The sequence below is a fragment of the Mustela erminea genome, chromosome 6 (genome assembly GCF_009829155.1).
Source record: "Mustela erminea isolate mMusErm1 chromosome 6, mMusErm1.Pri, whole genome shotgun sequence".
NCBI lineage: Eukaryota > Metazoa > Chordata > Mammalia > Carnivora > Mustelidae > Mustela > Mustela erminea.
The window spans coordinates 18,797,761-18,823,862 of NC_045619.1; the positions used below are offsets into that span (position 1 = coordinate 18,797,761).

Genomic DNA, 26,102 nt, shown 5'->3' on the forward strand with positions numbered 1-26,102 from the left:
CCTGGGAAACCAAGCTTGGATAGACATCTAGGGAAAGTGTTATGTCTGATCTGGGCTTTTGCAACCTTATTTCATAATCCACTTTCTTATCTACTATCTCACAGAACCAAAGAGCAATTGGTACAAACTGTATTGATAAAAGCTCAGAACTTGATTCTCAATGGCAAAGGCAAGTATACATTATAAATAGCAAAACAGCTGGTTTGGACCATGTTGCCGGCCACTCATCCAGTTGAGGGATTTGAATGACATCATAACCCTTGAGAGGGTATTGCTAGCCAGCTGGTGTTATTTAGAATACACAAAAATTGGAGAAAGAAAACACACACACACACACACACACACACACACACACACACATACAGGTTTGAGTTATGCAGAAAAATATGAGTAATGGAAAAGAAGTTTGCCCCTCAGGTGCCCTTCCCCTTGGTGGGGCAGTGGCAGGGTGGCGGGGGCGGGGGCGGCACTGGTGATAGGAAGCCTCGTAGAGAAAGGAAGAAAAAGATTTTATTTTTTTCAATTGGCTTTATAGCTTAGCAAAGTCTTTGCCCTGTCACGGGCAAAAAGCATGAGACAGTGTCCTAAAGGGAGCCAACTGCAATGCTGCCTGCCCCTTTTCTAGGTTCTAGGAAATGAGATCATTCCCCTTGCTTGGCAACTAGGACAAGGGGTCACCCCAGTGCTGTCTTCCAACCTACTTTATCCCAGTCATTTCAGGGTTAAAATTATGAGGTTTGCTCGAGATGGTTTTTTTCTTCATTTCTGTTTTTTAATTTTGCATTTGCCCTGGAATATTAAATTGCTTGCCCATCCTCCACTGTATGTTCCTTTAATACCGGTAAGGTGTATTAGCAGATGTGTTGTCTCCATGCCCAGTAGAAAGTTAATCAGAGAACAGATCCTTATTTTCTATGGCAGCATCAGTATATTAATGTCTGCTAACCCTGTCACTAACACACATTCTTTTAAGGGAAAAAAATGCTTCTGTGCTCTAGTTTTAAAATGCAAAGGTATGATGTTATTTGTCACCATGCCCAAAAAAGTCCTTACTCGATAACTTTGCCAGAAGAGGGAGAGAGAGAGAAGGCAAATGTTCCCCCAGCTGTTTCCTGTCTACAGTGTCTGTGTTTTGTAGATAAATGTGAGGATTTTCTCTAAATCCCTCTTCTGTTTGCTAAATCTCACTGTCACTGCTAAATTCAGAGCAGATAGAGCCTGCGCAATGGAATAAAGTCCTCAAAATTGAAATGTGACATTGCTCTCAACATCTCCCATCTCTCTGGATTTCTTTTTGCCTCATTATTCCTGCTAACCAATTCATTTCCAGACTTTGCACTTCAGAAGCAATGGGAAAAATCAGCAGTCTTCCAAACCAATTATTTAAGTGCTGCTTTTGTGATTTCTTGAAGGTAAATATTTCTTACTCTTTGAAGTCATTGGGGAATTTTCTTTAAATTGTGTACTGTTTGCTTCTGCCTAGAAATGTTATTCACTTAAGAATTTTCATTGTTTCGGAACTGGGAGTTATTTATAAATTGCTGAATATGCAATTCTGTGGGATCTGAAAAACTAGCTCCGGGAGATGGATGCTTTTACACAGATATCTGTATGAGTAGAAACTATTGCAAGGTACTTATGCTAAATCCTCCACTTCTGCAGGGCTTCTGTGGTATCATTATAGACGATTCCTTTAAATCCTGGCTATGGTTAAGGGCTATAGAGCATGGATATGAACTTTTAGATTTTCTTTTTTGCAGGTGCAGATGTTTTATTTTTAAGACTGTGTTCATGTGTATGCATATGTGTGTGTGTGTGTGTGTGTGTGTGTGTGTGTGTGTGTGTGTGTTTTAAGTTGTCAGGACTTTTTATTACAAGCATGCTACATATGAAGAGTTACCTTTTAGGTGATGTTAAAGCTTTTAAATATGATCTTTGGAGCTAAGGTCCCAAAACTCTCTGCACTTCTGCCCAGAGAGTCAAAGTTACAGCGAAGTTTAATATGCTCTTCTGAAACAGAACTTGACAACTCTTGCTGACCCTGCATATTTGTATGATTTAAACAAATGCATGTTGTATATATGGAAAGCGGAAACTTTCTAGCAACTGCATGTTTAAGTTTTCTCTTTGGAAGGGGACTTTCATAGGTGAAGTTTGGACTTGGGATTTTGTGTTGTAAAACTCTGATTTTTTACTCGGTGTTGTAAAGTCTCTTTAGGTAAATTTGGCTGCCGCTGTTAATGCCAACTTCTCGTTTCCAATCACTGGCCCTAGTTCAAGTTTCCATTCTCAGCAAAATTATATCCTTCATGACTTGTGTTTTTCCAGTTTGCAAGCATTTTTAAGCCGCTGTCACTGGCTTCTCAGTGCAATTGCCTAAGAGCTCAATTCATAAAACGTCCTTGCCACTTAGTACAGCATTCATTCGCTGCTTTCAAATACTCCACCACTAGGATTTTTCTTAGTCAAGTAAGTGGCTTAGGAGTTAAGAATACATCTTTGTCGGGCACCTGATTCTGCTACCTTCCAGTTGCCAAGACACATGCTGACTATCTTGCTTTTTAAAAGAAATGAATTATCTCTATATACTATATACTATACTATATATATAATATATATATGTGGTCTGACAGCTCAGGTTTTTGTCTCACTACTTAGGTGATCATAAAAGGTGTCGTTGAGTGTTATCTCTGCATTGATTACAAGTTTGGAAAACTGTCTCCAAATGAACGTTTCAGAAATAGTACTAGCAATGTTGTTGCTTTTCCCCTGTCCCTGGAGCAAGAAGTGGCTTAAGGGAGCTGCATGGTCCTTCAAATGTAATTCAATTAAGTAAAGGTGTCTTGCCTAGAGGCAGAACTCACAAGCTGATTGTACTGTGAGTCTCAAGATATTTGTAAGTGTTTTGGTTCAGAGGGAAGGGGGTAAGGCAGAAGACTGGAGCTTGGGATCCCTGTTCCGAGCAGCTACAATAGGCACACGATGTAAATTGGTGCCTTGAGCTGGCAGGGGGTGGGTGGGTGGGGTCAAGGGTAAAAGGGGGGGGGGTTGGAGGGGGAAGATGGACTCAAATCCCAGCTGTGCAATTTGTTCATTGTTCGAATGGACAAAAGGCAGTTTACCCAGGCTAATGGCATACCTGCCTGGGTCTCCAAATGTAACTAGATGCTTTCACAAACCCCACCCACAAAGCAGCACATGTTTTTAAGTCCTCAGTTTTCTATTCACATCAGCTTCATAATACCCACCCTGACCTGCTGTAAAAGATCTGGAACACACAAAAAATGGTTACACCTACAGTGAGTATTTTCTTATGACTATTGCCCTTAAATTTTGCTGGGCATTTTCATTGTAACCCAGACATCTGGAATCAATTGATATTCCATTTACTTAAGATAAAAAAGAAAGGTCTCTTAAATTTTGAATTTGTGAATGATTTTTGAGAAACGGTGCTCTGAATTCTTTTTTTCTTTTTTTTTTCTCTTCTCCTTCTGGTTCTTCCTTCCTTTCTCTCTCTATCTTTCCTTTCTCTCTCTCTGTTTCTTTTGTGCCTGGCAAAATAGACGAACAAGAAAAGAACGGACATATGGGGCCACTTGTTTCAAACTTTTAACCCCTAAGCAAGTTTGTTATTGCTTTCTTTGGGGGGAACATAATGTGATAAAATTCTCTGGTTCTCTGTGGGTGTGCTGGACTATTCCCTGAACTAAAGGAAAATGCAGTGGAGGTTTTCTCTTATCCTAGAACTGTAAGTGCTGATATTTAGTCTACCAACATAACTCAGCAAAATAGAAAGAAAAAGAAAAAGAAAAAAGAAAAAAATTATAAAAAATAAATCTATATTTTGAAGTGCCAGTGGTCTATATGTGAGAACTTACATGTTTTATGCCAGAAATAACTATGTAAAATACAGTTCTGACATCTCACGGAGTTCTTAATTCACTAAGGCTACCCCTTTCCATGGATTTCACGAGAACTGAAGAACTTCAAGCCATCTTCAGTTACAGGTGCTTGGCCTTCAGCATTACTATAAACTCAACAAAGAAGGGAGAGATGGAGAAATCAGATTGGCAGAATAGCATACATTCTAGAACTGGCCCATTGCCAGAGTGTGGGGTATGTTCTATAAGATCAATTCAGAGTTTGCTCTTTTGAAAAAGGCAATGAAATCCAGACAGGTTGGAATTGTTTCGATTTCCACTGGAAATACTGAAGGGGAAACCCCCCACCAATTATTTTATGACTAAAAAAAAAAAAGAAAAGAAACGCAGATTGGATGAGAATCTCTTTCTATCAGTCTTGGTGGCTTTGGCTCTGTGGGGATAGAGGGTTTCCATGCAGAGGGCCTATTGAGAAAATGGAAGAAGTGTTCAGTTGAGCTTTTACCTCCTCTTCTATTTTATGTCCATTATTTATGATGGTTTGCAAATGGAGGGCACTTTTCATCTTAAACTGTTTTACAAGCATTAACTAAGTATTTATGCTGTGTTAACGAGAGTCAGGGATTTAAAGTTTTTTTTTTTTTTTTTCCCAGTTGCTGAGCTGAAGTTCTGGCCACAAAAATGGAAATCTTAATTAAAATGATGGAGCAAACTCTGCCACTGAGGTAGAGAGCCATTAGGTTCTGAGTTCATGGAGGGCCAGGAAGGCAAATGACTGAGTCTGTTTCACCAAAAGGGTTGGAGTTGAATGGGCCTGCCACTACTGTGAGGTTCAGAAATCCTCTTTTTATAATGATCGCTTCCAGCGTAACTCCATGACCCTTTTGATAAGGTCCCTTGCTTTCATCCGGCCAATGATTCTTCTAAGACCACTGAAAGTAAATGCATCTAAGGGAAGTGAAGCTACTCACCTTGGGAGGCTTCCTGGAAGAAGCCACATCTTTGTGCCACAAGGAGCGATATGGAAAAGTTAGTGATCACCTTAGCGACCTTAACGTTGTTTCTACTACTTTGAGAGAGGATGAAGCCCTGAGCCACAGAAATTCTGCCTTTAGCCAGACTGTTATTTGGCTATTATGGGGGTCCTTCAGTATATTATGCTATAAAATGGTTACAGAGACACTTAAGTCCCTCTAAGACATAATGTCAGAACTCCTGCAACAGAAAAAAAAAATCTTTTGCAGGTTTTGAGCCCAATGCCCTCTTCATGGAAGGCAATCTCTCCGCATATGTTGATTTGATATTTTACTTGACACAGAAGGCTTTAGAATACAGAGGATGTAGGGTCTACTTAGCATGAGCCAATTTCATTCCTAAATCCTATTTTTCCTGTTTCTGGTTTTTTGTTTTGTTTTGTTTTGTTTTGTTCTCACTTCCACTTGCGGTTTTGTTAACTGTTGATATTCCCCAGGTAAGAAGTTATTCTGCCTCTCTGTCTTCCTCTCTGTCTCTGTTTCTCTCTTTCTCTCTCTGATTAAGTGAAAACAAAAACAAAAACAAAACCCTGTAGGGATGCCTGGGTGGCTCAGTTGGTTAAGCCGCTGCCTTCGGTTGAGGTCATGATCCCAGGGTCCCAGGATCAAGTTCTGCATTAGGCTCCTTGTCCAAGACAGAGCCTGCTTCTCTCTCTGCCTCTGCCTGTCACTCTGCCTGCTTGTGCTCTCTCTCTGACAAATAAATAAATAAAATAAAATAAAATAAAAAACCTATAATGACATATAACATTTTCGCAAAGACTTTTTTATCCACAGTAAATTATCTTTAATCAGTAGCTGGAAAATGTTGTTCTAGTTAACTTAATATTCTGGTCCATAATGAATGCCTATGCCATCTGTGGACAACAATCTTTAGAGAATTTAAATTAATAAAATGTATTTGGCCCCAAATCTGGAATGAGCATAGTTTAACCTTTGATAATTCAAAAGGTTTAACAGGATCTCTGAGCGCTATAGAATTCTACTGTGATAATAGCATTTTCCACTTACATAGTAAATGTTTCTAGCTATTTTATCTCATTGAATTGCCATGGAACTGTAAAGAAGAGGTTCAGTGAAGTCCAGAGTGGCAAGGGGGTTAAACACAGGTTGTTTGATGCCAACCCATGCTCAGTCTACACCACCCTGTGGTCTGTCTTGCACTCTGTTGCAATTCTGTGCAGGGTAGTTCTAACTAATGGCAATAATGGAATGCTAGGGCTGATGCACCTTTGTCTCACCCCCACGGCCCTTGCAGGGACCAAGGAGCAAACATGACCATCCTTCTATTCTTTTGGCAGGTAAAGCTGCACATCATGTCCTCTTCTCATCTCTTCTACCTGGCCCTGTGCTTGCTCACCTTCACCAGCTCCGCCACAGCTGGACCAGAGACGCTCTGTGGGGCTGAACTGGTGGATGCTCTTCAGTTCGTGTGTGGAGACAGGGGTTTTTATTTCAGTAAGTAGCTCCCCCACCCCGCTCACTGCTCTGTGGATTTACAACCGCAGGGAGTGTGTGAATAACTGAGCAACTGCCCATGGCTGGCTGCCGTCCTCTGCCTCTGAGATTCCTCACCTTAAACTAAGCCTAGTGTGTCAGCGGGGCTGTGGCAGGTTTTGCAGATTTAGGATGGAATTTTCCTCCTTAGCAGTTTGTCTTTTAACTGCTTCCTGCCGAGCTTTCCCAAAATTATTGTACTCTACCCTCACTATTCCTTTCCTTTCAGTAAAAGGAAGGGGACAGAATGACCCTGGGGGATTGAAGTTTTTGTTTTTGTGATCTGTGGATGCCCATATAAACATATGGAAACATCGAGGCCTGTTTTAAGTGCTAGGTAATTCCGAGTAAAATAGTAAGGTGGACTGGGAAAAAGAATTAAGGGGCAAATCCCAGATGTCACCATGCAATACGAAAGCACCAGGGACAGAAGGTGAACTTTGCTCAAAGGCACATTTGCAAAAACATAGCCACTCTCTAAATGCAAAGTGAAATGCCATATTAATTTGTCCTCTATGCAAATTGACCTTGATGTTTTGTTATTGCCTTCCTTTTCTCTGGGACTCTCCTGTGATCTCTCCATCTGGAAAAGGGTTTCTGACAAATGTGGGGTTACTTATCCCATAAGTGGTCTCAGGTGATTAAAAAGCTGACAGTCAATAAAAAATAGACAGCCCAGTCAATGTTTGCAAGTAATAAACACAAACATAAGCCAATGTTGCCTGGGGGAAATGAGAACTTACAGAATCTACCTCAGAGGCATCCATCTTATTGTATAATATATCTTATTGTCCTTACTGTATAGGACTGTGAAAGATTTAAAGCCAATTGCTCATTCTATATAATTATTTAGAATTTTAGAGAGTTCCAGGAAACTGATGTTGAGGTCCTCAGTGAGCATGAATCATTCTTAGAGGTTCATTATCACTCGAGTGTAGACAGCTTACCTCAGTTGCCCACTAAGCTTTGAATAGCTCCTCTGATGACTCACACACTTCCAGTCTTTCTCATCTTCTTCCCAGGGAAGGTGGTGTGTGCCTGTGTGTATGTGCAGTGTATGCACAAGTGTGAGTATGTGTGGGTGTGGGGGTGCTGTATAGAGCAGTCTGGGATGAGTCGGGGAGATGGGAAGGGAGAAGCCAATGGAGGACTGATGATTTGTACTCACCATAGATTTGGCAACAAATAGTCTTTAAACAACTAGTGACAGAGAATGAGAAGTGCTACCTGAATGGGCAAACACCCTTCTCTGTTTCCAACTAATGCTTTAATAGAGTGAATTCATTTATTTTTCTGGCAATAAAGAAATTCTATCCAGTTCTCTATTGTAGGGTTGATGAATAAGTTCATTGGGTGAGTACTTTTCAAATAGCAGACTTCTTTTACTTTTGAAATATACAATGAAAGGCAAATGTGTTACATCAACATCACCCAATGATGAGATGTCATTATTCTTTACTTTGCTGCTACTGATCCACATATAAAAAATGAATAAGTAATTCTCACATATTATGTCCGAGAGGATTTTTTTTTTTTTGCCTTGATAATCTGTTTTTGCAATTTCCTTTGATCCAAGGATCACGGTAACTGCCAAGCCCACAATTGTCTTCTGTTATGTGCCAGGATGAATTGTCTTGTTCAACTTGATGTGTTCCAGGATTTTCATGTAGAGTGCAAGAAAACTGGATCATTCTGTGCCTGTGATGTTTGCATTAGATAATGAAAAATGGGAATGTAAATAATGATTTGGTTTCAAGTAACCATATAATCCTGATATATGTGCACACAGATGGTTAAAAGTATTGGACAACTAGGATGAAAACCGATTTCAAGGCACCAAAAAGGTTCTTTTATTGTTACTACAATGATTAAATTTTAGCAAATATTTTTCAATTCCATTCTAATAACTTGAAAGGGAAAGGTTATATTCAGCAGCTTTTGATGTTTAGAGTATGACATTGGATCGAAAATGGTTTCATAGATTGTTGTGATTGTTGTCAGTATTGTCACTGAGACTATGTTTCATAAATTCTGCCTTATAGAATTCCATGACTTACATATTTTATTTGTCTGACATAGACCAAAATTACTCTTTTTAACTTTCTAGTGAATTGGACAATCCTTTCTGTCCAAAAGAAGTTAACCCCTTTAAGTTTTTTAATTCAAAACATCAATGTAGCATCTGCTACATTTTAGACATTGTACTAGGCATGAATGAGATGTCTAGACATGAATGAGAAATTGACTTTGCTTTCAAAGAACTCACAGTCTAGTTAGGAGATTAAAAAAATACACCTAAGTATTTTCAAGTGTCATAAGAGAAAAATAATCATAGGAGAATAGATTATGGTTCTTTACCCTTTTCCTGAATATTTTGTTCCATTTGAAATCACCTAACCAGGATCTACACTCTCAATGGGCTTCTTGATGCCATAGACTGTTTATTTACCATGGAATCCCAGTATCTAGCTCAATGCCTGGCTGAGATAGTAGAGTCTCATCTCATCTTGATCACTGAACTGACAAGCTTGAATTAAATTGTATCCAACTGAATCCAGTGGAATGGAATGGAATTATACTTATTTGGAATCTTAGTCTTCAGAACCATAAAGAATTAAGTTGGTCAAGTACTTTGGATAATTCCTGCCTCCTATTTACCCAGGGGTTGGATAAAATTGTTTTTCTTTTATTCAACTGAATATGGTGGATACTAACAATGACTTAGAGTCTGCATTTTGGTCATAATCCGTAAGCCTACATTGATGGTCTGTTTTGTGTCTGAGCCAATTATTCTAACAAGCATTAACTGTTGTCAACAAATTTTATTGAGTTTCCTTTTTGTCCCCTGAGATTTAGTGTTTGTGGACAAGTCAGCTCTAAGCATTTATGGGTCTTTGAGATACTTTTCAGAGGAAAGCAGTGTTCTTCAACTCTATTCCCTGTCAATTGACTCTTTTCATTGTTTTTACCCTTACTTTCAAAGTTTTATTGTGGTTGTGACTTTTATTTTGAGCTGCTTCAAATCCATTTTGAAAATATAGTTTTGTTGTCGTTTTCTTTTTTTAAGAATGGAAAGCTGTTTCTGATCTTCATTTAAAATCCAAATATCTAAAAGAAAATTGCCTCAATATTTATCCTTTTTGTCAGGTCAGAATGCTTAACAAGGGGGATTTTTTTAACCTATTAGAAACAGAACAGTTCTGAATTAAAATATATATATATATTTACTTTGTATAGACTGACCCAGTGTGTGAATGAGCTCATATTTCTCTATAAGCACAAGTTCCACTACAACATAGTGGAGGCAACCTTCTAGATTATCTGTTTTGTGAACAATTTTTCTAGCATAAGTAGAACAGTTCCTCTATAATTAATGCAGCTTCCCCAGACATTTTACAAAATGAAAGTTCCAATGAAGGGCTAATTACTAATTCTTCCCTATGCATCATAGTAAGAGAAGGTATCAGCCAGTCTTGTGCTCTCACAGTCCTGTGAGAAAAATGGTGGCGTAATGAAGTGGCACATTGGGAAAGAGCTAGCTATTATCTCGCCAGATTGACGGAGCCCTCATAGAGGAGGGCTTGTTATAACCTCATTTTGCATGAAACATAGCAAGAGGAACAGAGCTTCAAGTGAAAAAGAAGAAGTTAAGCTTGCCATAGATATAATTTTTTGACAGTCATGGTGATTAAACATTTTAACATGTACTTTAGGGGCTTGTGGAATTTCTCTCTTTGGAGATACTTAAAAATTTGACAGACAACCAACCATCTTGGATGGTTTCAATTAAGAGCAACCAAAAGAAAGGAAGTTTCTGGGGTCCTTTTTAGTTTTAAGAGTCTATAAACAGTCCCTTAAATAAACTGTATATGCTTTACCTCAGTGGTCTGGGAAAAAGGAGAAGTAAATCAATGAGAAAAGAAAGTTGGATATCCTTTCAGCTGTTCCAGATTTATAGGTTTTGTAAAACATGCTTCCAGTGCATAGTTATTAAGAACAGGTCTGAATAAAATAAGGCCATTCTTCATGTGTTAAAACATACTGCTTTATAGAGTTTAAGTGAAACTTTGCAACGAAATTCATGGTTATTGATTGTAATAACCTTCCTAGATCTAGGTATTATTATTAACTCAGGCTTCTTTCATTTGAAATATAGTGCTCAGAAAACTGCTCCCGGACCTGTCACTCATTAGCTGTATGACTTTGGCAGGCATTTAAACTTCCTGGGTCAAAATGTCCTTGTCCATAAAACAAGGGGATTTTGTTAAAGCAAATGACTTCTTCTAATTTTAACAGACTCATAGTCCAGGTTATAATGAGCAAGGATTTGGTGCTATTCAGGAAAGTCGAACCTTAAATTTAAGTAGTGACCAAAGAACTTTTAGTGTTCTTTATCTTCCCTAAAGAGTTTCTGTTTGCCCCCAAAGATATAAGATTCCAGTACTTACAGAAAGAATAGCCAGCTTCTTTGTTTTGCTTTATTTTGTTTTAAGCTGGATTTCAACCCCTTAGGAATGGAACAGAAGTTCAGACATGACCAAATACACGAAGGTCATCTAACCAAAGGAGCACATGCCTCATGCAAGCAGATTGCTGTGTTTCTTTGTGAGGAACGACCAGCTGACAGTTCTCATCTTTACATTTTCTCACTTTCTTGGATTTGAGAACAAGGGAGTAGGTCAGTTTTTAGTTGCCCTTTATTAAACCAGAAGGGGAAAATAAGAATCTATAGGCTTCTAAATCTTGACCAACTTCCTTTTGCCAGGCCTATTGAAACAGCCTTTCCAATTAAAGAAGAGAGTATATAGTTCAGGACAAAGATATACACCATTAGCATTGCTTTGAGTGGGGCTGGGGTTGAGCCACACCATTTGTATTCCACGGCTTGGTACCCCTTAGACGGCCAGCCATGCATTTGTATGACAGCTGGTCAAAATTAAGGGTACAGTCTCTGGCTGTGGAACAGCTTTTCTCTTTGAAATTATTTGGCCCATGTGCGGTTTGACCTTATGGCCCTGCCCTCATTAGCACCACTAAGTTACTAGGCCACAGATATTCTTAAAGAAAAGTAAGGAGTTTTTTGTATTAATGCTAAATGCTTGCTACTACTCTTTAAATATGCCCAAGAGGACCAGTCTATGCAAACAAAGGACCACTTAAAAAGTGATAGTTTCTGTGAGAAATTAGAAGATAATTTGCATTTTTCTGACATTTTAATATTCTTTAAGACTATCTCCCTGATGGAGAATTATAAGAAGCAGAAGAGTGGAAGGTTCAGGACCAAGAACATGGTCTCTACTGCCAAGAATTCAGAGTTTGAATTCTAGTTTACTTGGTGGGTGGCCTTGAGCAAATTACTTAACCTTTTTGTTCCTCAGTTCCTCATCTGTAAAATGGGGCCTACCTCATAGAACTGGTGTTAGGATTAAAGGAATTAATGTATTAGGACATATTAACTTAGAATACTGCCTGGCACACAGTAAGCACCATACATATGTTAGCCACACTTATTTACTTTCTTGTGGGGTCAGTTGCAGAGTCTATTGCAAAGGTTGAGGTATCTGAACAGCCCAGTTAGTTAGACACTCATTTTCTCTCCTTAGGGGTAGCTGATAAAACCTATTATTAGTAGTAATAGCAATATCAATAGAAAGAAGAATGTCTTGTATTTGACTAGTATGTTTACTTTTTCAAAATTCTCTTGTATCAGCTCTCTCACTTTGGTTTTATCTCTGGAAGGGAAGAATTATTGCTTCCTTGGACAAATTATAATAATGAGACGCTGAGATTTTGTTATTTACATCACTGGACAGATCTAGAACAAAAGTCAAGTTCTCTTGTCTCCAAGAAGCATGTTCATTTGGCCGTTTACATTGTTCAGAGACCGAAAATGTTATGGCTTAGAGAGACGCTTCCAAAAATCCTATCCTTTTCTGAGAGAGAGTAACACAGTTGATTCTGAACACTTCTTTGAAAAGAGGCATGAGGGAGATATTCATGTGATGACCCTACATTTTATCTTCCAGAAAATTTAGGAAATACTAATCGAATATCTTCAGGGTGCCCAAGAAAATCTTTGATTAGGGGCTATTGCTGTTCAAGAGACTGGACCCTACTCAGGGTAAATACTGCAGCTCACCTGTGAGCACCAGGATGTGCAGTACAATCCGGGGGAACTCTTCTTCTGGACAACTTCACATTTTCTTCCTTCTCTGCTAGCAAACGTCAAGTGCGTCATTTCTTGCAGCTCTTAGTTCTGTTGTTTTTTCTCAAAGACCAACTGAAAAAGGGCTGTTTGCTGGGACTGGGAATCTTTCTCTGGGTTTATGGAAGAGAGGTGGTAAAGGAGAGGTGATCACAAGGTGCCGTAATCCAGATAGTGTGCCGAGCAGAAAGAGACTTCTCTAGCTTGACTATGGGAGGAGTTATGAGACAGCCTGGGGTTTAGATGTAAGGCTTTCACCTGTGCAGATACCATTCAACCAGCTGTTTGACACTGTTGGTTTTGGATGTATTGTTTCTTAAGTGGCTAGTGAGTTAGGCACTTTGGATCCAGAAGACAGTCAAGACTGTCTTCTCTATTTTTCAAATTCCCTGGGCTACCATAGGCGTTTTCCAGACATCATGTACCATGCCAGCCTTCCTCAGGGCCTCTGTGAAGAGCTGACCTCACCCCTCTAGCAAACTTCCTTCCCATTTCACAGTCTATAACAAAAAAATCAGACACTGAAAACAAGTACAAGATCTCTCTCAAGTAGACTTCTCATTGTGCTCAATAATGGGCTACAAAGACTTTGCTCTTTCATGAAGCCGGATGTCTTTGACAACCATGGTGGCAAAAAAATTGCTCTTGCCCGGAGCTGCTGCCCAGGCAGAGTTCCATCCCACACCTCTCTCTGAAACATCAGCAAGCTCTTACATCACAAATAATTATTTTTGGTTGCCTGGAAAGTTCAAATCTTCAGGCCTTATTAGCTGTTAGACTAAGAAGATGACAACACAGCATTTTGTTTGTCTTTATCTATATGCGATATCATGTTTAAAACAGCAAAGAGCTGTTATTTGACGTGTGATTCCTTAACTGCAGTAAGTTGTAGGCCATTTAATGCATTGTTTAGTCTCACATTGGCTAAAGCCACTTAAAGAAGCACTTGGCAAGCTCTGGCTTTTCATTCTTGGCATAGCTGCCCCTCTTACTTTTTCACTGAACCTTAAATACCAAGAAAAACCCTTCACTTACTTTATATCTGGCATATTGCTTTATGCAATTGGCCAGAACTTTTGCATGTGGCCCTCTGCATCTGTCCTAGGGTAATTAATGGCTTTGCAATATTTGATCAGCAGCAGCATGGACACAAAGAAAAATTGTGCAACTCGTAGAGACCACACACTCTTTTAAATTAAAACCTTTTGCATTTAATGCTCAGGCATACTACAGGATAGGGTTTCCATGCCAAAAAAAAAAAAAAAAAAGGAAAGCAAAAAAAGAAATGCCGTGCTTCAGCATCTGAAAAGACACCCAAGGACCTGATTATTGATTAAGTATATATCTCTCTAGTCCCTGCTTCTTAAAAATACCTGATTATTCAAAGGAAGTAAAATTAAAGACTGCTACAAGGTTGGAACCCCTTGAAAAATAGTCATACATCAAGAATGAAACTCCTAGAGAGGTCCAAGGTCACACTGTTACTTAGTGGCAGAAATAGAAAAAGGTACTATTGATTCTCTTTTCTGATTCCAATGTGGTGTTTGTCTTTTGGCAGCAATGAACCGTGCCTATGTCAAAGTTACCCAGTATATTAAAATGGGCTGGGACAGGCCTCCAATCAGGCTCACCGAAATGAATATAGATCTTGGTGGCTCTCTCATTCCAGTAAACTCACCTGAAACTTAAATTTAACACTTTCCCTTGGTGTAGAAATTTGCACAAACTAAAGTAATTCCTTGCCTGTTTCTTACACATTACACAAAATCTTCAGATGTGCTTTAGGCATTCCAAGTCCACTTAAGGTCATAATTTAGACTATTATTGTATATTATATTATTCTGACTCTTTGGTCACTCTCTCCAATGTCAACTTGGGTAGAGCTGCTTTGGAATGACTTAGCAAAGCTGTGCTCCTGGAAAATCTGAAACAGTCTGACGAGTTGTTGGATCAGCTTTTTTTCTGGAGATTTCTCTGACGGCCCCAGGCCAAAAGAAATTTACACCTGATTTTTTTGCAGACTTCCAGGCAAATGCTCTATGAATCTCTTCAGCCTTTCTTCTTTAATCTGTGGTCTTTATGAGATATTAAAAGATTATTGGAATGGTCTTTTTAAACTTTGAAATTGGGTTAGTCATAGAGTCAATTCTGTGAATATTGCTGGGAAGATGGTACTGCCTCTGTGCCATTTACCCTGATGAAATGGCTCTTTCATCAGAGGCAAGTGATTAAGAAAGTCTGCATTGAGCCAACGCACATGCAGCCAACAACTCCTGATAATCTATGAAACTGGGGAAAGGAGCACCAAGAGTTAGAATTCTGGATTAAACTGATTTGAGGACATTATAGATTTTGGCCTCCTCACTTCTCCTTCCACTGCCCCCAGCTCTAGCCCCTTTGTGAGACTAAGGGGCATGTTTTTAAATCCTATTTTATTCTTGTACTCCCCAGTCACCTCTCTCAGCAGTGTCATTGGCAACAGTTTCTCAACCTCAACACTATTGACATTTTGGGCCAGGTAACTTTTTACTGGGGGAGGGGAGTTCTTCTGTGCATTGTGAATGTTTAGCACCAGACTTGGCTACTACCCTCTGGATGCTAGTATCCTTCCTCTGAGTCATGACAATCAAAAGCATCTCAACATTGCCTGATCCTCCCAAGGTAGGGGTGTGGAATCACCCCTAGTTGAGAACTACTGGACTAGAGGTCTCCAGAAGAGAAGCAACTAGAGGGATGGGAAAGCCATGAGTGAAAGAAACAGAAAAGCTAATTATTAGTCACTGGTGAATAAGGAGTTTATGTTCCATTGCCCAGAGTAAACAGTGAGAACATTCACTGTGGCTTTGAAAACTTTTTTCTGAAATTAAAAAAACTCTTCCTATAGGCTATCTAGGAGGTATTTTAGGCACTCCATTTTGTGTTATAGCTATGGAACTCATTTATTTTAGTAACAGCAGTAAAGGAAGGTAGAAATGGTATAAAGCAAAACTTTGTGCTTAGAATTATAATGGAAAAAAAAAAGAAATATGATAATGACCACTGGAGCAAATGAAAAAGGAGATCATTATCTATGACCTCAATATTTATGGCATTTTCCTTCTTAGTCATATAATAAATAGCTGTCAATGTCCCATAAATGAAAAAGCCTGGCTCAAATATGGTGGCCACAATTTTTCTCTTTCTTTCTGTGTCTTTCTGATCTAAATATCATCAGAGGCATTTTATTGCCCAGAAGCCCCAGCAGAAAACAGAAAGATCAATGAAGTATTGCATAGGAAACTGAAGTTCCACATTTAAGTCTCACCCAGTTCCCCTACTTAATAGCATTTCTTCCCCTTGGCACAGTTACTTAATATTCTTGGTTCTTACATTCTCCTCATTAGTAAAGTGGGAATTAAAATATTACACCTTGTTTTGAGGTTCAACTATAGAAGGGCTTTGAAAATCTAAGAGGCCATCCAAGTATGCTACCATTAATTGAATGAGCTGAGTGCTTTACCTTGTCCCTCTAATCATCACCACGAATTATTTCAGTGGCTCAACTTCAGTTATTAATGGTATTGACCCATCAGTTCAAGTGTTCTGCAATAATTATAATTTAGAAAAGTTAATTTGGCAGTGTACCACCTCAGCTTTATTAATCAGAAAGAAAATTATATTGGTATCTTCTTTTAAGAGATCACTTTGCATTTAGATGGCCCAAGAGTTAACTAATGGATTTTCAGAATGTTCACCCAGTATTACTACTCATGTCCTCAATGCAGGAAGCAGGAAAAAAAAGGCAGAGCTTATCACTTTACCACACTAAGCTTGCTTAAAGATTCTGTCTCCTCAAGGTGGTTAGGTAGTCACTGAGGTTTCACATGTAGGCAAAAGATTTCCATTCTCCCAAGTCAGAGATTTCCATTCTCCCAAGCTATTGGTGATTTCTGCTCAGCCTCAAATGCAGTGTTCAGCAGAGGGAATGTATTCACTAATCAGAAAAGTATCTCTGCACTCTCGGGTTGCTGCGTATAATTCCTTCCTTATCTTAGGCTGACTTAGGACAACTGAATTTTTTGTTTGGGCATGTCTTAGATGAAATAAAAATTGTGAGTTTTATCACCATATGGCCCAGTGACCATGTCGCAGGTGGTTCTTCTGTTTCAGAGGCTTCACATCCAACAGCTCTCAGAAACATAATATTTGACTTAGCAAAGACACTTTTGAACCTCACAATCAAATACTGGTCACTGCTACCATGAATTTTCATTCTCTCTATTTTGAGCTCTGTCAGAAAAATTAAGTTTAGGTTGTTGTTGTTGTTGTTGTTGTTGTTGTTTCTGTCCTCCACAGCATCTGGTGTTGGACACTTAATAAAACTGTTTGATTTGATGTTGACAAAATCATTCCACTATTTCCTTCTACCAGTCCTCAGAATATAGCCCAAGGACTTTTCACTTGTTACTGCCACCATTAAGGATCTGAGATTTAAGGTATAGGATAAAAAAGCTTATCTGAGATATCATTTCTTGGGACCCCTTCACTATTGCCCTGGTAAAAATTTCTGCTAGCTCAACAGTAAGCTAATTCTAGTCAACAGAGAATTTTCAAGGTCTACCAGAAGAGCCTTCACAAAGAAGTTTCATCTGTGGAAGTGGCTTTGAAAACAGAACCTCCCCTCAGTTCCTCCCTGTTTCATCTAAGATTCATACTAAAAGGAGTGATGGTTGTCAAGGGAAGGCACATAACAAATGGTCCATCTCTGGCAAATAAACCCCCAATACAAGTATAACAGTGAGAGCACAAGCCCTCTGAGAATAAGTAATTTTTTATTTGGCACTGCATAATTGAAGAATTGGAGATCTAGAAAGAACCATATAGAGCAATCTGGTTCAGTGCTCTCACTTCCCAGAAGAAGGAAGCAAGATCCAGAAAATAAAATAATAGGTATGAGGTCACAAAGCACACTGGTGGGAAAGCCAGAACAGCAATTTAGTCACCTCCCTTAATCTAGGTTTTTGCACAGGACTACACTGTAAACTTAACCTTGATAACTCACATAAAGTTAGCACTAGCAACTCAGGATTACTGTCAGTCAGTCACTTCTGTTATAGTGCATTAGAACAGTGTTTGAAAATCTGAGCCCTTAACCAATCAGAAAACTTTTTTTTTCCCAACTTTTGTCACCCATTGGATAACATCATCAAGTCTCTTTATTCCAAATCTTATCAACCTTACTGTAGGACTAATGGATTTTCATAGATTCTAGTAGATTGATGGATTAGAAATTTTAAAGAAAATAGTAAAGAGTTAATTTCTTTTTAGAGATCACTTTAATTTCAAGTCATGTCAGTTGGTTGCCTAGTTTATGCATTTTGTATTGCTTGTTAACTCAAAAGCCACCCAAAACAAAAGGTATTGTCAATGCATTATTTCTGTCTCCACACATTCCTGACTTGCTAGCCTTCCATGAAGGTCTTCCATGAAGAAGCTTAAATTTTCCTACGTATTCTGAGTTTTATGTTTCTTTCCATTAAAGTTTCCAGCCGTTCATAGACATATTTAGTTTGGCAGAAGGTAGTGGTGACTCATGGAATGAAGAAATTTGAAAGCAAAGCTACTGAAAATCGATCTAATTTCTTTTTGGGGTAATTTGGGAGTGAGCGATTGATAATTTGTCTAATTTTTCCTAGTTTCATCAGCTGCCATACTGCCAATATTTGTTCCATATGGGTGCTTTGTTATGACTGAAACATATAACAAATTTCAGCTGCAACTATATCTAATATGGTCAAAGGCTAAGACTATTGTTGGCTCATTTTCTCATTGTTTTTGGCTGGACACCCTCAATCAATGGTTATTGAGTGAAAAAACAGGATCATATTGAAACCATTTTCAGCATGTTCCTTCCTATGGATCCAGCCATTTCACTGTGAGTTTGTCAAGCACAGCAAATGTTCCTTATTAAAGGGATGATTATGTTTTCGACATAGATGTGACTGCCAGTTAACTGCATTCACCTTATAATTCCACTCTCTCAATTTGGTGTAGAGATGTTTTTGGCTTTCCAAAGATTCCTTCTTTTCAGCTGATTCTTGCCTCCCACTATGGAACAGATATTTGAGGATAGATTCTGAGATCAATGACATACTCATACAATAAGCATCATTTCAGGCTTACCTTAAGATAGACAGTCTGTGGGCCCTGAGTTATTAGAATCATAAGACTTGTAAAAGGTATTAGTGCCACAAATCTGGCTGGCATTTCTGTAGATTACTAGTGCTTTGCATGCAATTATGGAAATCTCCCTTACCAGAGAAACCAGACCAGGGTTTAGTAACATTGCATGAAAACACTATGCTGTGTAAGCTATAGACACAGAAGAACTTACTTCTGGCTGGTTCTAAAGTAGGCACCGATCACTGACATCCATCAAGTAATTTATTTCAGTCAATATAAATGATTTCAATATCCTCCTCCAACAACAACAACAAAATGGCAATAATAAACAGAGAATTTTCTTAGAAGAAACCAGACATTATTGAAGACCATCGAAAGTGGCAAGAAGTAGTCTCTTGTTTATGATAGGAAAGTTTGGTTTGATTAACAAATGTTCTAAGGTCACACATATCACATAGTAAAAATACAGTTTAGTGTATGAAGACTACAGCCTTGCTACCTGATAGCTTGTTGGAAACACAAAATCAGGGGCTCTACTCCAGACTAATTAAAACAAAATCTGCATTTTAAACCAGATGCCAGAGGATTCATATGCACATCAGGATTTGAGGAGCCCTGGTCTAGGGAATCACAGAAAATAACAGGTACATGTTGGTAGGTGGTTCATCTGTTAGAAAAGAGAACACAAGCTAGTCAGGGCTGAACCTCCACTGAAGATTTGAAAAGTGTTGGAGCCAAACATGTTTATGATCATTAACAATATATATGCCGATTCAACCATATCAAGTCCCCAATTCCTTCACATTGGTAGAGACTTTCCTGGGAGGAAGTATAGAACTGCTCCAAGGATAACCCCAAGGGCTGACCTTCTGTGAACTGGACATTGGAACTCCTAATTGCTGTAGCTGCAATTTCCAAACCCATCACTGGGGCCAGGAACAGAGATCCAGTCCTTTAGATCTTGCCAGCTTCTTTTTCAATAGTTACATTTTATAAGAACAGCCAAGCAAGAGTCCTTAAAAAAAATATTTCTAATTGCATTGAGTGGACAAATGTGTGTTTTACTCATATCAAATTGCTTCCTTTGTCATGTTTAGCCAGGTTCTTATATTATTTCTTATGACTCTGAGTTGATTAGTTCCATTAGGTTTGCTATTGAAATTTAAAAGAAATTGTTTTGAGCTAAGAAAACTGGGTTTCTGTCTCCTATTGGAACATAAAGGGTAAACTTTAAAACTGCATCTGGCTCCCAGTTGAAAGCCTTCACTAGACCCTTTCTGGAACTAGACAAGTTCCCCAGACTGAACCCATTAATGAAAGTCCAGATATCTAAAGGACGTGCTTGTTCAGAAAGACCTCATCCCACAGTAAGGCAGGTAAAAAAAAGTGAGAGAGTCCAGTTTATAACTTCTTTTCCTTGAATGACACGAGAAAAAAAGAGGGAGGGCTTTGAATGAGGGACTTTGGGTATCCTGGGTTTACCCAGAGGTTTACCACTAAATAACTTGGTAAATTTGGTAAATAGTCCCATGAGTCTCAAAACCTGTTTCCATTGGAACAATAATATTAAGTTGAACCATGACATTCCACTTCTGAAATGGGGTCACTATGATCTCTTTTCACAATTCTCCAGAGGGAAAAAAGTAAGTCATAGATATAGTTTTCAGAATTTTTTCATATACATTTTCCTTAAATTTTAAGTATCTGTCACCTTCTGATTATAATCAATTCAATTGGTAGTACTGGACTTAGCTCACAATTATATATTTAATTTATTTAGACTTAATCCTCAGCATTTTAATGCAACGTCCCTTACTCCTCGGCACTCTACCCACTGAAAGAATGTTGACCAGGCACTCTCTAGAACCTTTTCCAAAACTAACTTTTACTGTTATTTCATGGAAATCTCTAAAATCATTTAAGAAATCCAACTGGACATAGAGCTATTATTGTTTCTTTACTAGAATTCTTCTTTCATTATTTTTATTCAGAGCTTTAGTAAAATGTATGGAAGTAAAATTATGGCATTGATCTATTAATCAATAATATAATAATATAATAATATAATTACTATAATTATATAGTTATAGTAATATCATTAATAGCATTTACTGAGCACCTATTCTGTGCTAATAGAGAGGATAAAGCCATGCCTTCAAAGAGATTTCTCACTTGTATGTGAGAACCCATTAAATATCAATCATGAACCCCAAGCTTGGATCAGATAGAATTCTTCCTCCCCTGTATTATTCGAACCTACACCATCCATTGAGTTCCCTCTTGTTAGCAAAACATTAATGATGAAAGGCATGAGTAAAGATACCTACTACCCTCACAGAGTTACTTTAAAGCAGATATCACAAAATTGTGCCCTATTCCAACCCTACCTGAATCTAGGCCACAAACATGGTTTTTTTTGCACCAACAAATACACTTTCTAAATTTTGGAATTATAAAAACCAAAAGATTTTTGGCAAGTTAGGTGATCTAGTGGTACTAATCAGCATTCCTGAGTAGCTGCTATTAGCTAGAGGTTTTTAGGTGGGATATATGCTCCTTTAGCCCACCACAGTGCCTTACAAGCTTGCTTTATTCATCTACATACCCATGGGGCCTCAGCATACATGGACCTGTGCCACCCCTTTTCCAGATATACAAGATCTCTTTGGATATTAACCATACACCTTTCTTCTTTATTCAACACAACACTCATTTATTGCCTTTGTACTATCACCCACACATTAGATTAGCCACTGCTGATTCCATAAACTTTTCTTTAAAGTGTTTCATTTTTCTCCTCAAACATAGCAAGGGTATAGTGCAGATAAAATTTAAAATATGATCAAGTCTTCCTGGTGAAGGAAGAGCCCAAGTATGAAAAACTGAACATTCAATAATTTAGAGGCTATCAGAGGGATATTTCTTCAAGAGTAAGTGAGCTTTTGGACAGTGACCTTGTAAGAAAGGAAAGACCAGTTTCCCAGCCAACTCAATGGACAAGTTACGCAATCACTCCAAGTGTTTAGGACAATGGAGACCGTCAAACTCAACTCTTCAGACAAAGTGAGTTGTAGCATTGTAGTTTGTTTTGCACCAAGATCCAGAACAGCTGTTACCAATTCACTGGAAGATTACACATGTGTCCTTCCTTCCATTCCCATCACTATTTAGGTCCTCCTCATCACTCACCAGAACTATTGCAACAGCCTCCTCAATGATCGCTCTGTGTCCAATATTGCTTGACACCAGCCATCCCACCCATGAAATTAATCTTTCTAAAGCACAGTTCTAATCACTTTATTCCTTTTCTAAACAACTTCAGGGACCATCCATGGCTAAATAAATTGAATCCAAATTCCACAATTTGATAGTAAGGCATTTTATATAAAACCTCTATCTAACTTTTCAACTCTATTTTCTACCATTTCCTTACAGCAAAGCTCAAAAACTGGCAGTCTGTAAATTGCATCCAGTCTTCAGAAGTATTTAGTTTGGCAAATGCAGTGTTTTTACAAAACTTTGAATTATCTGTCTCTTACATCTACATTAGTACCAAAATCTTCACCACTCTCTATTGCATTAGTGTGGCCCACTGACTCCTTTACAGGATTTGCTTGGCTGTTATAGGCATTTGAGTTTACAAGTGCTCCCTACATAGTCCAACATCTAACCTAGATGATTTCCTACCATATATATATTATTTTCCTGGGTTTTCTTCCTGTTTTTTTCTTTCAAATGTCACCTCTTCTGGAAAATCTTCTACCAGGGCACCTGGGTGGCTCAGGGGGTTAAAAGCCTCTGCCTCCAGCTCAGGTCATGGTCCCAGGGTCCTGGGATCAAGCCCCACATGGGCTCTGCGCTCAGCAGGGAACCTGCTTCCCTTCCTCTCTCTGCCTGCCTCTCTGCCTCCTTGTGATCTCTGTCAAATAAGTAAATAAAAATCTTTAAAAAAAAAATTCTACCAGATGTCAACTCTCTTTCCTCTGAATAACAATACTATTACTCTTACAACACTTAAAATCTCTTCTATATTGTGTTTTTTTGGTGAGTGTTCATGCTTTATACCATCTGGTTGGCTATAAGCTCCTCAAAGGTGACAACTGTTTTATTAATCTTCTGTAAAATCCCACATACTCCCTTGTACACAACACAGTCAATTTCTGCATGGAATTAATTAAGCTATCCATTTTTCTTTAGCCTCCCAGGCCTAGATTGGTAGTGTGTGCCCATAATAAGGTAGTAACTCATTAGAAATGCAGACATGGCTGAGTTGGAAGGTCCCCATGGACTCTGAAGCATTTTCAGATAGAGAGTGAGAAATGCTGTATCTGAAGAAAACTACTGAGGGAATTTAGGTAAATAGAACATGATCCTTTCTGTTGGAAGCTGGCTGTGATCTTCTGATTAAATCCCTATTGCATGTCTCACAAGGAGCATCAGCAAACCCTTTAGTATGCTTAACTTTGTTAGAATTACAGGAGTCAGTCTTTGAGGGGGGGTGGGGGGGTGCTGAAACAGTGAGTTTAGCCAGTGCCAGGTAGAGCACAAATACCCTTGAAAAAAATGAAAGAGAAAGAACTTTGCACACTGCATTCAAAGATATCCATTTCCAGAGTTACTGAACACTCAGAAAGGCACTCTCATTCCTGTTTGCCCTGGCAGAAGGAAGAGCCCATCAACAAGTTTCAAGGTTATAGAGTCAGAACTTAGTGGCTCCAGGGGCACCTGGGTGGCTCAGAGGGTTAAGCCTCTGCCTTCTGCTGGGGTCATGATCTCAGGGTCCTGGGATAGAGCTCTGCATCAGTCTCTCTGCTCGACAGGGAGCCTGCTTCCCCCTGCCTGCTCTCTAGTTCTCTGCCTGCCTGCTTGTGATCTCTCTCTCTCTGTCAAATACATTTTAAAAAATAAAAAAATAAAAAAAATAAAGAACTTAGTGGCTCCAGAAATGGATCCAACTTAACGGATTTTGATCAGAATGACCAGTTGTAAAATAAGAACTAAAAGGCAGAAAGCCACTCTTCTAAAATAGAATTCAATTAGGCAGTGTTTTATGGACTAATATGTACCCAGGATGGTACTAGAAATCAAGAAAAAGCTAAAACAAGAATGAAAGTGGGGACAACTAATATATTAACAAGGACACACCATGTTCTCCAGATATAACATAAAAGCCTGCCTTAAGTTACTTCAGTCTGGTTAAGAATGCAACATTTACCCATGTGTAGAAATTATCATCAAGGTAAACTGAAAGCATTAAAATAAATAATAAAATATAAAAATGACATTCTTTTTTTTTTTCTATTCCTCCTGGACATGGCAGATGTCAAAACATGCTTACTAAATTTCCAAATGAATATTGAGAATTTTCATTCTTTTCTCTATATATATAGTCTTGTGAGGTTTCCCATTGATGTTTAAAAGGAAGTGGAATTTGTCACCTTCATATACCTTCTGTCTGCCCGGGTCCTTAACTAGGTAGAGGTATGGATGTGCTCTGTTCCTTGAGAGAGGCAAGAAATACTGGGCAAACAAGCTGCTTTGACTTTGAGTTGATGGGAAGTACGTGAAAAAAAACCTCCCTCTGTGAATTTGCCAGGCCAATCTTTCCAACTCAATCTCAATGATGTATCCAAATTCTACCTGGAGTCATGAGGTTTCCTTTGCATCTGATTCTCTGTATTTCCCTGTCAGACATGGTCTGACACAGAGAACATGCACAGCATTGATTCCTTTTCTTTCAGCACAAGGAGTCCTCAAAACAGATATTTTCCCAGATTAAACAGAAATCTAACTGTGCATATTTGGGTATATTTGAAATACATATTTTTATATAAAAATATTTATATAAAAATATTTTATATAAAAATATATATTTATATGATGTGTTTTTTAACCAAAGGGACAATGTTAGGTATCAAAAGGGATTCTGATTATGAGGTGAGGAGACCTGAACACCCTGAGAAGACTTTGATACTTATAAGCTGAGTGCCTTTAGGTAATTCTCTTTTTTGTAAACAGGGTACTATCAAAACTGTTCTGCCTCCAAAAGGGGGGGTTTGTGAGTATCAGGCAAAATAATACCTCTGGAGTCATTCCATAGTTTCTGGGTAATTAAGGCCTAGGTTTCTTGAGATAACTTGAATGAGGTGTTGTTTGAATTGATGGAGTGCTAGGCAAAATACGTTCTAAAGTTGCAACTGGGTTAGCCAAAATGACATTCAGGCACCTTTCTCCAGAGGTTGGGACAGCCATTCCTTTTTGGGTCATGTATCCCTTTTTGCTGGAAATACAAGGGGAAAAGTAGGAATAGCTGTATTATTGGACAGTGCTTCCCATATTCCACCATCCCATGAGTAGGGATAAGAGGTTAATTAAATATATCTCTCGGGCAACAGAAATGATCAAGGCTGTCTCTAGAACACAGTTGCTTCAAAAAGTAGGCTTTTGTTTCAGGGAAAATCTCCCACAGAGAAACATGGAACACCAAAGAGAACTATAAATAGGACTATCATTTATGTCAATTATAAATAGATTTGTTCCCTTTTGATTAGAAGATTAGTTCTAGCTGAAAGTCTGTAGTTGAACTGAAATGAGGGAAAAACTCCTGACAAAATATTATTACATGCTAACTGTTATATTTGATACCTTTTCCTCCCTGGGGTATTTTCTCTAATTTTCCCTAAATGAAGACATTTGTGTTTAGAATCCACTTTTAGTCTTTGAAGTACATTTATTCATACTTCATCACTTCCTCAGGATCTCTCTTTATCTTCTAGATTAGAATACACACACACACACACACACAGAGCACTTTTTAAATGGAAAAATTGAATAAACTGAATATCAGTGTTAGGAATGCAAAAGAGGTAAAACTCTTCTTGGAGGCTCCCAAGATGGTCACCATACCCTATCACAAAAGTTTGCCTTTTCATGAAGGAGACTCTTTACCAAATTATAGGTCCTTAGCAAACAAATATTAGAATAATGACTGAAGGGCCGAAGTAAAAGATCTGTAGACGAAGGGTCATATCCCACAGGCTGTTGCTGCTTAGCACTTGCCAGATATGCAGCTATTTTCCTTTCATTCTATATGGAGCAAGATCTAGAAAGATCCCAACTCTTTAGGTCTGGTTAGCCAACTCCTTGTCCTCTGCTCATGTCCATGACTCATTTCTTCCCAGGGCCAGAAAGAGAAGTGGTAGCTTCCCATTCAACCCGTCTTCTAGGTTCATCCTGGGACGATGGTTTGTGGATGAGCAGCAGGATGCTGCTGTACCAGGCATGATAGAATGCAATGGAATGCGTGTCTCTTGCCTGCTAGGA

At 38.6% G+C, this 26,102-nt stretch overlaps 1 protein-coding gene across 5 annotated transcripts in view; it reads left to right on the top strand.

Moving 5' to 3' along the window:
- The first annotated feature begins 1,094 nt into the window (after positions 1–1,094).
- IGF1 (insulin like growth factor 1) overlaps positions 1,095–26,102 on the top strand; it is a 79,005-nt gene continuing 53,997 nt past the window's right edge. For 2 of the 5 annotated variants that reach the window (XM_032346582.1, XM_032346580.1), the window contains exons 1-2: positions 1,095–1,412; positions 6,217–6,373. In XM_032346582.1, the coding sequence (XP_032202473.1) occupies positions 1,350–1,412; positions 6,217–6,373 (220 nt within the window). In that variant the 5' untranslated portion in view covers positions 1,095–1,349. Of the gene's footprint in view, positions 1,413–3,165; positions 3,300–6,216; positions 6,374–26,102 lie in introns of those variants that run through there. The other 3 variants (XM_032346583.1, XM_032346581.1, XM_032346584.1) reach the window with 3 other exon arrangements.